General features: G+C 42.9%; 1 protein-coding gene across 3 annotated transcripts in view; it reads left to right on the forward strand.

Annotated features, from left to right (window-relative positions):
- CUNH20orf194 (chromosome unknown C20orf194 homolog) overlaps positions 1 to 15231 on the forward strand; it is a 137368-nt gene that overhangs the window by 79195 nt on the left and 42942 nt on the right. For all 3 annotated transcript variants that reach the window (XM_005365596.2, XM_026788471.1, XM_026788470.1), the window contains exon 21: positions 11176 to 11279. In XM_005365596.2, coding sequence (XP_005365653.1) covers positions 11176 to 11279 — 104 coding nt within the window. The remainder of the gene's footprint in view (positions 1 to 11175; positions 11280 to 15231) is intronic.

A 15231-nucleotide genomic window follows, 5' to 3' on the forward strand; every position in this document is an offset into this window, starting at 1 on the left:
GTAGACCAGGCTGGCCTCGAACTCACAGAGATCCGCCTGCCTCTGCCTCCCGAGTGCTGGGATTACAGGCGTGCGCCACCACCGCCCGGCTAGCTTTTGTGGTCAAGTTGTTAAGGGTGGGTGGTGACCCATTGTTTCAGGTATTTCACCAGGTCACTGTTCTAGGTAACAAATGAAGTCATGCTTGGAAATAAGTGGTACAGTAATGCTCTAAGTAAATCTCTAAATAAGTCCATAAATCAGTATCTGATCATTGGTCTTTTCTACTTTAAAGTCTATTTAAGTCTTGAAAAGGACTTGGGTTCAGTTCCCAGTACCCACATAATGACTCACAGTCATCTGTAACTCCAGTCCCAGGACATCCAGCACCCTCTTGTGGTTTCCACAGCCACTGCACACATGTGTTACACACACATACATATAGGCAAACACTGTAATGAGTCCTAGCGAGAGGGAATTTGAAGGGGAGGAGTCAAGAGACCCAACGATGGGTGAGAGACAAACACGCCATGCAGACAGAACTTACGTGGGGTGTGTTTTTGAGATAAAGGGAATGGGATAAGGAAAGGGAGAGAGAAAGATGCAGAGAAAGGAGAAGAGGAAGATGGGGGAGAGGTAGGTGGAATTTTGCCTTTTAAAGGGACAGGGAACTGACTGCCATGCACTCAGGTGTGATGCAGGGTGACACACTCTGTCAGGTCCTCAAGGGGCAGGTCCAGGCTCTCCTGGATGATGACATTCCTCCCTTTTTTATTTATTTAAATAAGAAGATGAGGAAGTAGGCATGGCAGGTTAGGGAAATGAGGGCATTGAGCTCTCGGGACTACTTCCTGATAATCTGGGGTCAACAAGCTGCATCAGAGTTCTTGAGAAGGATAAATTTTACCTGAGTTCATGATTAAAAATGGCAGAGATTTACTTGATTGGTTACCTAGACAGTCACCCCAGGGTCCTCCATGGTTGTTGAGGGCAGGTGTTAGGGCAGCATCAATCTTCTGGCTGGCAGAAGTAGGCCTGCCAGGCCCCAGAAGATCCTACAGGCTTCTGTGGAGTAAGGACTCATGGGAGGACTTTACCTTTGTCTTAGGCAACTTGAGGCAGTTGGTTCCCCAGTGTCCTGTTGTCCATGATCTGAAGAGAGCCTTAGCAGCAGTCGAGGTGAAAGGCTGGTTTGCTCAGTGGCTAGTGCTGCCACTTGTAACGCAAGCTCTGATTTCTGTTCTCATCCATCTTCTTATGAGGAAATAGGAGTGCTCCCAGAAGCTGACCTGTATCTCTATTATGAAAGTCTTTTTAGTTAAACATTTTAAATGGCATAGTCTCTAGATCTCTGAGCCTCTGAGGAATGTCTATTGTGGACTGGGTATGTCTGAGTTATGACAACAATCACACTAGCACAGGATCTGCCTGGAGAGCTGTCTCAAGCTGAGAGGTTGTGGAGGAATGATTTAAGGAGATAAAATGAACAGAGCTCACTAGGACTGTTTAAAAGAGTTCACTGTGGTTCTTTAAAACTTTAAACCATACTTTACATGTACACACACATGCAGTTGAGTTGAGTTACATATACACACACAGAGTTAAAGCTAGCTTACACTCACACATACGGGGTTAAATCTAAATAGCATGCATATACTCACATACATAAACAGTAAATAAGAAGGGAGAACCAGTGTGTGTTGAGTGAGAAGAAACTGGCTTCTCCATCTCTGACTCGCATGTTGTAGCAAACAGAGTTCATTTAAAGAGGGAGAGAGTAGACAGACATAAGCAGGTCTTTGAAGCAAAAAAAAAAAAAAAAAAAAAAAAAGCGGAGAATCAAATTCGCCAGTGAACGAGAGAGAGCACATTCATTGACGGTGGAAGAGAGCAGGCAGATCTGCTGCAAGCGGAGCAGGCGGTGGAGAACGCCACACAATGCAGTCAGAGTAAGAGGAATTAGAGACTAAGTAAGAGGCGAGAGATGAGTCAAAGAGCACCTTTAGTAAAGGTGGTGACTAGGTCATTCGACCTGTCTTGTCCTTAGCCAAGATGGCAGTGAAATGTCTCTCTTAACCTCAAACAAAATGGCAGATACATGGTCTCCCTTACTGAGGATGGTTGTTGAAGTTAGTTCAATTCGGGAAATAACCAGGCTAGTTAAAAGATAAAACAATTAATTTTTATTTATTTATTATGAAGGGAAAACTCACAAAACAGGAACAAGAAGTCCAAGCTCAGCTGTGCTGCGAGGGAATCAGATAGAGTGCACCTGGGCGACGCACCCTTTTTCTCCAGGCCCCAGAAAGCCACACCCTAACTTGATCCCACCTCTTAAAGATAATTGGTTGACAAAGATTTCCCATCAGATGGTGGTTAGGTTATCTGACCTGCCCTTAGCCAAGATGGCACCTACCCACATGTTGTAAGGTACTGACAAACCACATGGTTTTTTTAGAGCACTTGTATAAATTTTAAACATACCCAATTAGCAAGACACACATACGGAACACATAAAATTTATACATTCAAAACATGCATTTAAAACATCTAAAACAGGGGCTGGAAAGATGGCTCAGTAGTTAAGAGCATTGACTACTCTTCCAGAGGTCCTGAGTTCAATTCCCAGCAACCACATGGTGGCCTACAGCCATCTATGAGACCTAGCGCCCCCTTCTGGCTTGCGGCACACATGGAAGGAATGCTGTACATATAATAAATAAATATTAAAAATCACACACATGTGGGCACATCGTTCACATACATCTTTCATACATATGAATCAAACAAGAAACATCCCAGGCAAACGCTGCTCTCTTAGTTCAGCCCACAGCCAGGCAGGAAAGAGGGACCAGCCACCGTGGGCTGCAGCAGGAAGGGTGGAAACAGAGAAGTAGAAATGAAGCCAGGCGGGAAAGTGACCCACCACCCTGGGCTTCAGCAGGAAGGTATGGCTGGATCACATGCCAGGAGCAACTGCCAATAAGTGGCCATGTCCCTGGGGAGGAGGTACAATTTCCATGAGTGAGGTAGGAAAGATCCAAAGCCTGTAATCTCCGGAGTCCCAGAGATTAAGGGAGGACTGGATAAAGGGCACAGGCTGTTTTTTGTGGTTCATCAAGCACAGAAGCAGGGGCTGGGACTCCAAGCCTAAGAGACACATGGTTGCCCAGTACTGGGTCTTAAAATGAGAAACTACCATCGAGAGACAAACCCTCACTTACGGGCAGGGGGAGGCTTACCAATTTTAGCTGACATGTTGGATGAAGGGGTCCGGCAATCCTTTAGTTGGAAGAGTGACAAGATTAAAGGTTACAGTGGTCCTCAAACTGCCAACAGGCAGGAGGAACTTCCAGGAGAGCTCAGTCTTATGGCACCAATATAATGATTCTACATGAGAGGAACCTTGGCTGGAAGGAGCCAAGCATCCCCATGGTAGGCAGGAGACAAATACACCATGCAGACAGAGCTTATGTAGGAGTGTTATTGAGATAAAGGGAACAGGAGAAGGAGGAAGGTGTTATTCCGTTTATTTATTTATTTATTTATTTATTTATTTGGTTTTCGAGGCAGGGTTTCTCTGTAGCTTTGGTGCCTGTCCCGGAACTAGCTCTTGTAGACCAGACTGGCCTCGAACTTCCAGAGATCCACCTGCCTCTGCCTCCCGAGTGCTGGGATTAAAGGTGTGTGCCACCACCACCCGGCTATTCCTTTTTAAAGATATAAAAGGGGAAGGGGAAGGCCAGACCCACAAGGGGCAGCTGGTCCCACGAGGGATAGCAGCAGGCAACCTGCGGCCTTGGCAGGTCCCCCAGGCCTGGGTAATCCCCTGAGGCCTTGGCGGGTGAGCCTGGCAGGTGGGAGACCAGAGCAGGTGAGAAACAGACAGATACATCATGCAGAGAGAGTTTGAGTATAGAGTTTATTCAGTGGGTTATGGAAGGGAAGGGGAAGGAAGAGAGGGAGAAGGGGGAGAGAGCGAGCAGAAGTTACCTCTTTGGGAGAGAGATGGAAAAAGAGAGTGCAGGCTGGAGGAGGTGGGATATCAGCTTCCATGGGTAGAAGGGGAGGGGTTGGGAGAGGCCAGGACTTGTCTCTTAAAGGGACAAGTATCCAGGTGACAGACTAGGCCAGCAGATCATATCATTCCCATCTCTCTTTTTTTTTTAAATTTATTTTATTTATTATATATAGTGTTCTGTCTACATGTTTGCCTGAACGCCAGAAGCGGGCACCAGACCTCATTACAGATGGTTGTAAGGCACCATGTGGTTGCTGGGAGTTGAACTCATGACCTCTGGAAGAGCAGTCAATGCTTTTAATCTCTGAGCCATCTCTCCAGCCCCCATTTTTTTAAATACACTGAAAAACCAAAGAACCCATCCCTTTCTTATAATAAAAAGGCGGGAAGTTAAGCACAACAGGTTAAAAGAATTGGGATGGCAGGTTCTCAAGACTACTTCCTGTATATTTGTGGGCACTGTCTTGGAGGGACCTGAGAACTCTAGGTGCTGGTCACATCCTGGGGTAGCTGGTCGCTTTACTCCTGTCCAGGGTTTGTGGTGTGGAACTGTCTGGTGTCTCTTGGACCTGGCAAGGTGTTGACAGAACAGAGGACAGTGTTAAGTTTAGGAAGAGAAAAAAATTTTCAGGACCAGGGAATTGAGAGGGGTGTATCTGACCTGTTTAAGGTGGATCCTTCAATTCGGCTCCCTGGAACTCACAAGAATTCTTTCGTCTTGTGAAAACCTAAGTTTTAGACATATACATTGTATAAATAGTAGCATATTTATGTCAGAATGACTGACATGTTTTTGCACAATGAAAAGTATTTTTAAGACTATGGAAGGCAGCATGAGAGAGAAATTTAGTAACTTGTATCTGTCCTCATACCTTTATATACAGTATACAGTTTAATAACTTGCATTTGTATTTTACTGAAATTTGTTTGATGAGGTTGTCCTTTTATACCTACCAAACCCCTCAGCTGTCAAACTGCATCAGAGATCTTTGAGAAGGATAAAAGTTTACTTGAGTTATTGATTAAAAACGACAGAGAACATAGTCGGTTGGCACCTAGAGCTACTCCTCAGGGTCCTCCATGGTTGTTGAGAGTCGTATTTGCCTTTTGCTGTTTAGTGCAGGGCCAGCCAGGTTTTAGAAGATCTGATGGGTTAGAAATCTGTAGGAAGACAAGCCTACCCTTACCTGAGCAGCTAGGCTGTCAATTCCAGTGATTCTGTCCACTGTCTGGAAATACTCAGTTTAGTTGAAAGGCAGTTTTTCCCAGTGGTCAGCACTTGGCAGTTGATCAAGCAAATTGCAGATGGACGTTATTCTGTGCCCTTTGTCTTCTGTCTTCTTTGGAGGAAGTAGAGTATTGCTGCTAGGAGCCAACCTGTCTGTTATGAAAAGTCTTTTAATAATTAAACATTTAAATGCCAAATTCCCCAGATCTCTGAGCAGTTGAGGGATATTTATTGGTTATGACTACAGTGTAGAATCTGCCTGGAGAGCTGAGTCCATCCAAGCTTGGCTGTAATGGCTCTCACTTAACAGGTGAGATTTATACTTGTGAAAGACAAAGAAGGAAAACCTGTTTGCAATAGAAGCTTACAATAGTCGAAAACAGCTTAATATATTTTAAAGCAGGTTGGATTACATATACAGTATTTTTATAAGAGACTTAAAAGTACATACCAATTTAAAACATGAGACTTATTATTTTTGTAGTCTGAAATGAGATATAATGAACAGACAATTATTTAACATTTAACAGTAAAATACGTACATGTACACACAGTTGAATTTTTGTTTTATATACATAAAGTTAGATGAAAGGTGAGTGAGAAGAAGCTGGCTGGGGTGGGACCTCATGTGGAGAGCCTGCTGCTAGAGCTCTTTGGCTAGGGGTGGAACCTCTGGCTCCTCCCTTTGTTAAGCTCAAAGAAAATGGCATTAGCCATGGTTGTCCATGTAGTGTGACTACTTAAATTTAGCCATCACTGGTAGAAATTAGAAAAGTGGTTTATTTTAATAGGTAAAAAACGTGACAACAGCGAAAACCATGCAAACCCCGGGGCAACTAGCCGGACATCTCCAGGCTAGTGTGGGGTTTGACAATAAAGCCAAGCTGATTCCCGGCCCATCGGCTCAGAAACCAGGGCCTAAGACTGGTGCAAGCAGTCCTTACAGTGGAGAGGATCACTTACGAGAGGTCCAAAGACAAAACACACACACAAAAAAAATAATAATAATAATAATCTGAGCAGTGTGAGGACCACTGAGTGGTCTGCTCACATTTTCAGCTGTGGGGAGCAATGAGGCAGAAAAATGAATGCACCACTCAGTGAGTGCAGTGCTAAGGGAGAACTAGAGAAAGGGCAATCGCGTGAGAGGCTCTAGGCCAGAAAGGGACCAGTCTTACCAGTTGTCCCAGTGGACTGACGGAAAGTTGGGAAGTGGGCTGGTAGAAGGTCCAGGTTTAGGATTTTCGCCCGCAGTGCAGCAGTGGTAGAAACAGGGCTCCATGAATGGTGGGGGACAAGGGGGTAAGGGAGTGGGAGGAGTGTTGCAGGACAGAATGCTCATTAGACCACCAAGCTGGGAACCAGAGCCGAGCCCACAAGATGAAGCAGGGCCCAGCAGCCACGGGAGAAGTGGGGAAGGGAAAAAAAAGTGGGGGGAGAACGGAAAGAGGCAGAAGTTGCTCTCCAGAAGAAGGGCAGAGAGAGAGAGGAGGGGGAAGAGTAAAAGGAATTTACAAACAAAAAAACATAAGTAAACCATGAGACTAGGCAGGGAATACCTCAGTAAAGATGGTGGGACTTGGTCACCCGACCTGCCCTTAGTTATGATGGCGGTTAGGTCGCCTGACCTTAGTCAAAATGGCGGTGGTCACATGTATGGAGAAACCAATTTTTTTTAAGGGAGAGAGAGAAAGAGATGGAGAAATTCATAGAGAGAAAGGGGAAGAGGAAGAAGGGGAGAGGTAGGCAGAGTTTTGCCTTTTAAAAGGACAGGGTACTGTTTGCCATGCATGCAGATATGACATGGGTGACACATTCTGACTGGTCTTTGAGGGGCAGGGGCAGGTTTGCCTGGATGCTAACAAACACTCGTACACATTAAATAAAAATTTTAAAAAGAAACTCTGTTTCAAAAAATAGAAAGAAAGAAAGGAAGGAAGGAAGGAAGGAAGGAAGGAAAGAAGGAAGGAAGGAAGGAAGGAAAGAAGGAAGGAAAGAAGGAAGAAGAGAAAGAAAGAAAGATTCCAGCGACTAGAGCAACAACCACTCACATGATAGCTTACAACATCTGTAACTTCAGGTCCAGGATATTTGTCCCTCTCTTCTGACCTCTATGGGCACCAGCATGCTTGTGGTATACATGCAGATATGCAGGCAAAACACTCATACACATCAAATAAAATAAATCTAAAAATGATAAAAAGGAAAAAAGGCTCTATTAGGCCTTTCAAAATAACTGTACCCATTACTTCTTGGGCTCTCTTTAGGGTTGAGCTAGCTTAGAGACAGAGAATTATGAACTCACCAATGTCTTAGAAACAAAGAATAATCTGAGGGTAGCACAAAGGACCACGTAAACAAAGCAAAAGTAACCTGGCAAAGCAATTTCTTTTTGTAAAAAAGATGTGCCAGAACCCAAAGTGTTGTAGGAAGAGAATGAAGAATGAACATGAGTACTCTTAGAGCATGGAGACTGAGGAAGAGTCCAGGCTGAGCATGGCCCGCAGCTAAATCTGACAGTGAGAGGAGCCCCCAACCGAGAGAGGCAGCCCAGGCTAGCCAGAACGGCTGAATTATATAGGGATCAGACTGGGGGCGGGAAAGGTTAGGGAAGCAGGGTGAGGAGCATTGGGAGGAACCACAGGTACTGAGTGAGGCTTTTCTATGATTTGCCTGGGTTTGAGACCTAACAGGAAGCACACTTGGTTGTTATTCTAACACAGGTGATCAGTTTGTCTTTTCTGATTGGCTGAGGTCAAGCCTCAGTCTTTCAAGATTGGCTAATTTAAAAAAAAAAATCAGCACAAAGGAAATGATAGAAAAGGGGAAGGGGACAAGTTCTCTCCAGTTCTGGGAATGCAGAGGGCGCTTGTGTAAAAAAAAAAATTACCGGGTGGTGGAGATTAAAAGATTTGCATGCAGGTTTTACAAGGTAAGGGAGATTTTTTTAAAAAAATTCTCACAAATGGAGCAGATATCTCCAAATTATTTTAAGCATATCCTCTGAAGATGCCCAATAAGGGCATGTGAATTTTGCTTCTTGACATCTGCTGACAGTATGTATGCTTGCTGATTTTGGATTTTTTTCCTTATGGATTTTTTAAAGACAGGTTTTTTTTTTATGTAGCCCTGGCTAGCCTTGTACTCACTTTGTTGCCAAGGCTAGCCTTAAACTCCTGGTGGTCCTCCTACTCAGCTTCCAGAATGCAGGAATTATAGGCACTTACTGAGCACACCTACTCTTATTTTTTTTTCCTCATTTTTATGCAAAAACCGTATGTGCTTCCTTTCTCTGTTTGAGGCCCTGGAGGTCATTTGAGCTTCCCCAGAGCAGAGGATCAGCGTCAGCGCACAGGTTATATAAGTGCACCTGATAGCGGTGTCTAGTTACTCTGCTGGGGTTGTTGGGGAAAAGCCTGGTCTCTGCAGCCCCAGTGAGGAGTCAAGACATCCTCAGATAAACAGCTCCTGGCTTTGCTGACCATCTCATTAGAGTCTTATGGGGGGGGGGGGGGGGAATCAAGCAACAAATACAGCGAAACAAGGCTTTTCTATGATTTGCTTCTTTGTTTCTGTCAGAAGAAATAAAGAATATTCTGGGTGTCACACAAAATATGTAGCCCAACTAGCCAGTTCTTTTGTTTAAAAAAGAAGAAAGAAAAGAAAAGAAAAGAAAGAAAGAAGGAAGGAAGGAAGGAAAGAAGGAAAGAAAAAGAAAGAAAAGAGAAAGGTGTGCCAAGACCCAAACCAACTAGTCACACACTGGGCCAGGACATCGCTTGATTTTTTTTCTAACAGGTGATGACTATGACTTTTTCCTGGCATCTGACCTCACAGCCTTTTGAGATTGGCTAATTTTTGAAGAGTCATCGGAAGGGAGATGAAGAAGGAGGGAAGGAGTCAGACACTTAGGTGACTTAAGTTCTAAGTATATAGTAGGGCCTTTGTCTAACCCTAAACAAAGATTTTACTAGGTTGGAGGAGTAAACATTTGGCATAAAGCCTTTACCAGGGAAAGATAAAAGGATTTGAATATCTTTCCATAAGCAAAGGCTTTACAGTGTTTAATAGAAAACCTATTTTTAAAAATATTTCTTACAGTTGCCTATGTAATTAAATTTATGACTTTATTGGTTGTTTAAATAACCAATAAAGGTGATATTCTAAAGATGAGTCAGATGTGAACCAAGGGACAGCCACTTGGGGATGTAGCAAGGTCTCCCATAAGTATTTTGGCAGAGAATAAATTCTATAGCAGCCTCTCTGTCCTTCATGCAAGGTCCCTCGCCAAACAGGGGTGGACTGCAGGAGAGATGTGGTCAGGGTCATGCATGTTCAAGGTCCTTGCTTAGCCTACATGGCTTTTTTTTTTCTTTTCCATGGCTCTCAAGAACACAGCAAACTACCACACAAGCTAGGCTAGGCCACCTATGCCAACACACCAATTAAAGAGACAGGCAGTAGCAAAAAGTAGAGAATAGAAATGGATCCCATATAGTCTTGTTAGAAAAAGAGTCCAATAATGGAGTCCAGTGATGCTTAAGTCTGTCTTCTTGGTTCTATTCGAGGTGGTGGCTTGGTTTTCTGTTTCACTAGTTTTGTTTGGGGGAGGGGGAGGCTTTTTAATTTTATTTTTATTTTATGCTCACTGGTACATGTATGTCTGTGTGAGGGAGTCAGAAGCCCTGGAACTTGAATAACAGACATGTGTGAGCTACCATGTAGGTGCTGGAAATTGAACCTGGCTCCTCTGAAAGTATAGGTAGCGCTATTAACCACTGAGCCATCTCTCCATCCCCAAGAGAGCTTTCTTTAAGACTTATTATTTAGTTGTCTTTTCATTTATTACATGCTTCAAGCTGGCCTTGATTTACTGTATAACCAAAGATGATGTCGAGCTCCCTAATCCTGCTTTTGCTTTCTGAGTCCTGGGATTATAGCATAGACAACCACCACACCCAGTTTTATGAGGTTCTGAAGATTGTGCTACATTTCATTCCCAAGGTTTACGTTGAAATAGTGAGCAAGAAGCCAAGCATGGTGCCACATGCCTTTAGTCATAGCACTTGGGAGACAGAGGCAGGTTGGATCTCTGAGTTCAAAGCCAACCTGATCTACATAGAATTCCAGGACAACCATGGTTTACATAGAGAAACCCTGTCTCAAAAAACAAAAAGAGAAGATATATAGAAGGCAAAAGAATGTTCAGTTGAACAGTCCTGAACACAGTGCTATCTCACTCATTGTAGGTTTACCATTATCTCAGCTCTGTTCTAGCCTGCCTGCTGGATAAATTCTCAGAAGTGTTAAAATCTCTTCCTCGGAAGCAGGTTCCTTCTGATGATGTGGGATTTTCCTTTGTATGCTGTGAATCTGTTTTATTACCATTGGTTAATGAATAAAGCTGCTTTGGCCTATTAGCTCAGGCTTCTTATTGGCTAGCTCTTACATATCTTAAATTAACCCATTTCTGTTATTTTATATTTACCATGAGGCTTATGGTTTGTATGTACCTCTTGCTTCTTGGGCAGCAACATAGCATCTGCCTCTTTTGGCAGGTACATGGTGTCTCTCTGGCTCCACCTACTCTCTCTATATATATATCTCTGTTCAGATTTCAAGCCTGGCTTTGCTCTGCTAAGCCATTGGCCAAAATAGCTTTATTCATCAACCAATAAAAGCAACACATAAACAGAAGGACATCCCACATCATTCTCTGACTGGTGTCAAGACTACAGACTTTTCTCTTTTCCCAGCATGAGATTCCTTGGGAGATTATAATTCTTCGGGATTCATTGTTTTAATTGTTAGAGCATAAGTATCTCTCTTTAGGATATCTCTTTTTTCAGGAAGGTTACATTATTGCTCTAGTACCTTCAAGAAGGACCCTGGACTCTTGCCCAAGAGTCTAGTACTCCAGCTCTGACCAGTGTTCTTTTTCTTCTAGGGAATGTGCATTTCTTCTCTGGTGGCCTCCTGTTTTCTCACCGTCACCATGGAAGTATCATCATTTCTAAGGATCACATGAATTCTGTTTCCTTCTATGATGGGGTATGTGGTTTTTCAACCCTGGCTTTGGTGCTCTAAAATATATTTTACATATAGACCATTTTCCCTTCTCCATTACCATGTGGCAGGATATCAGGAGCCCCCATTGAAACAGGCCAGCAGGGGGATGAAGAGAGGCTTGTATATTTTCAGAACAGTTCAGTGCTTTGCTAATAAGGCCTGGGTCAGAAGAACCAACCACATGCCCAAGTTGGTCATCCTAAAGATAGTAGAAAGTAGCTGAAAAAGACCTCCAATGGCTCATCCAATGGCCATCACACAAGCCCAAGGCTCACACTTCTAAACTGGAAGGTTCATCTATGACGTTGGTGGGTTTCTAACCACAGGAAAGAATTGTATGTGTTCAAGGAGGTAAAAATTGCTCACTTTCTCCATGAGACTTGAAAGCAGAACTGGTCCCCGCCCCTTGCTCATCGATGCAAGGAGTGAACTAGCCAGGGCAATGCAGGAGAGCTCACCTTTGTGGAGAGGACAAGTGAGAGCTGGTGGGCTGACAAACCTGCAGCTAACCATGGTTCTCCTGGAGCATGTGAATAGACCAGTCTTGCAGACCCAAAACTGCGGTCCCCATGACACAGGGCAACAACAGGATATCCAAGAAAAATCTCAGTGAGGGCCCAGCATCAATAGTATAGCAGAAACCAGAGAGCTTGAACCAGAACAATGATTCTGCAGTGAACACTTGCAAGTAAAGATTTATGGACAAGAGGGTCTACTGCATAACTCACAGTGTCACACTGCAGCTTCCATAACAAGATTGATTTTTCTTTTTTTTTTCTTTTTCTCTTAAATTTTATTTTGTTGGGCGGGGAGGTTGCAAGGGTAGAGGGCGGATACAAAAGGATGGGGAAATGGATAGGATAGAGATGCATGATGTGAAAGACACAAAGAATAAATAAAAAAGAAAGAAAGAAACAGCCGGGCGGTGGTGGCGCACGCCTTTAATCCCAGCACTCGGGAGGCAGAGGCAGGCAGATCTCTGTGAGTTCAAGACCAGCCTGGTCTACAAAGCAAGTTCCAGGACAGGCTCCAAAACCACAGAGAAACCCTGTCTCAAAAAACCAAAAAAAAAAAAAAAAGAAAGAAAGAAAGAAACAGTGATCAAGAGGCTAGTGAGGTGGCTCAGCAGTTAAGAGCATTTGCAGCCCTTCCAGAGGACCCAGGTTTATTTCCCAGTACCCATGTCAACTCACAACCATGTCAGACAGCTCATGACCACTTGTAACTCCACCTCTAAGGATTCTGACACCAGCAATACATGACAGATACTCCAGCATGTACATGAATACAATTTAAAAATTTTGCTTTAAGAATAAAGAAATGGGCCATGCAGTGGTGTCATAACTGAGTAGTAGCACGCCTTTAATCCCAGCACTTGAGAGGCAGAGGCAGGAAGATCACTGTGAGTTTGAGGCCAGCCTGGTCTACAAAGCAAGTTCCAGGACAGGCTCCAAAGCTACACAGAGAAATCCTGTTTTAAAAAAAAAGAAAGAAAAGAAAAACAACAACAATAAATGGGTTTGAAGAGATGGCTCAGTAGTTAAGAGCACTTGTTATTCTTGTAGAGGACCTGGGTTCAGTTTCCAGCACCCACATATTAACTCATAACCATCCATAACTCCAGTTCCAGGGGATTTAATGCCTTCTTCTGACCCCCTTGAGTACCAGGCACACATGCTGTGCACATACACATAGGCAGGCAAAACATTCATAAAGTAAAATAAATCTTTAGAAACAAAAAGAATGAAGAAGCAGTGTTGGGATAGCAAAGTTAGCTCATTGGGGTGGGGGGAGCAATTCTATTTGTTTGGTTGGTTTTGTTTTTATTTTGTTTGAGACAGGGTGTCTCTACCTACCCTTGGTTGTCCTGGAACTTATTATATAGACCAGGTTGGCCTCAAACTCAGGGCAGTCCTCCTGCCTCTGCCTCTCAAGTGCTGGGATTAAAGGCATGTGCCACTACCATGCCCGAGTGTGGGAGTAGATTCTTACCCCATTAAAAAATTTTATGGGGGCTGGAGAGATGGCTCAGAGGTTAAGAGCATTGCCTGCTCTTCCAAAGGTCCTGAGTTCAATTCCCAGCAACCACATGGTGGTTCACAACCATCTGTAATGAGGTCTGGTGCCCTCTCCTGGCCTGAAGGCATACACACAGACAGAATATTGTGTACATAATAAATAAATAAATATTTAAAAAAATTTTTATGTAGGCTCTGAAGAGATGGTTCAGTGACTAAAGGCACTTGCTCTGCTTCTCCATAGAACCAGGTACCCATGTCAGCCATTTACAACTACCTTTAACTCAGACTCCAAGAGGGTTCAACTCCTGCTCTGGTCTCTCCTGACACCTACACTCACATGGAGACATGCACACATACATTTTAACTTTATTACTGGTAGAGAAGAGGCATGCATCCCACAGTGCACACACGAAGGTCTGAGGGCAGTCTTCAGGAGTCAGTCCTTTCTTCCGTCATGAGTTCTGGGCATCAAATTAAGAATATCAGGCTATGTGGCAAGTGCTTTTACTTCCTGAGCCATCTCTCCAGCCACAAATTAGATATTTAAAATTTCATAAGTATATACCAAAATTAAATCAAAACCAGATAAGCAAATTAATTCGACCTATATAACCACAAAGGAAACAATCATCAAAAGTCTTCCAACCAAAAAATAAGCTCAGGACCAGATGGTTTCAGCCAGAATTCTACAAGATGTTCAAAGAAGAACTAATAACCAATGTTCTTCAAATTGTTACACGCAATAGAAGCAGAAGGGACATTGCCAAACTCATTTTACGAGGCTAAAGTTACCCTGATACTCAAACCACACAAAGACACTACTAAGAGAATTGCAGGCCAATCTCACTCGTGAATATTGATGCAAAAATACTCAATAAAATATTGACAAACCGAATCCAAGAACACATCAGAAAAATTATCCACCATGACTAAGTAGGTTTCATCCCAGAGATGCAGAGATGTAGAGATGTTTCAACATATGAAAATCTATCAATGTAATTTCACCATATAATCAAACTGAAAGAAAAAAACTATGTGACCATTTGATTAGATGTTGAAAAAGCTTTTGGAAAAATTCAACACCTCTTCACGATAAAAGTCTTGGAGAGAACAGGGATACAAGGAATATAATAAAGGCAGTATACAGCAAACCAACAGCCAACATCAAACTAAATGGAGAGAAATTCAAAGCGATCCCACTGGAAATCAAAAAAGACAAGGTTGTTCACTCTCTCCATATTTATTCAATATAATACTTGAAGTTCTAGCTAGAGCATTAAGACAACAAAAGGAGGTCAAGGGCATACAAATTAGAAAAGAAGAAGTCAAACTCTCACTATTTGCTGACGATATGATAGTATACATAAGTGACCCCAAAAATTCTGCCAGGGAACTCCTACAACTTATAAACACCTTCAATAATGTAGCAGGATATAAGATTAACTTTAAAAAAATCAGTAGCCCTCTCTTATATAGATGATTAATGGGCTAAGAAAGAAATCAGCAAAATATCACCCTTCACAATAGCCACAAATAACATAAAATATCTTGGGGTAACTCTAATCACACAAGTGAAAGACCTGTATGACAAGAACTTTAAAACTTTGAAGAAAGAAACTGAAGAAGACACCAGAAAAAGGAAAGCTCTTGGATAGGTAGAATTAACATAGTAAAAATGGCAATTTTACCAAAAGCAATCTACAGATTCATTGCAATACCCATCAAAATCACAAAAAAATTTTTCATAGATCTCAGAAGAACAATACTCAACTCATATGGAACAACAAAAAACCTAGGATAGACAAAACAATCCTGTACAACAAAGGAATTTCTGGAGGCATCACAATCCCTGACTTCAAACTCTACTACAGAACACAGCTATAGCCTGGCGATGGTGGCACACGCCTTTAATC

The sequence above is a fragment of the Microtus ochrogaster genome, unplaced genomic scaffold, assembly GCF_000317375.1.
Source record: "Microtus ochrogaster isolate Prairie Vole_2 unplaced genomic scaffold, MicOch1.0 UNK3, whole genome shotgun sequence".
NCBI lineage: Eukaryota > Metazoa > Chordata > Mammalia > Rodentia > Cricetidae > Microtus > Microtus ochrogaster.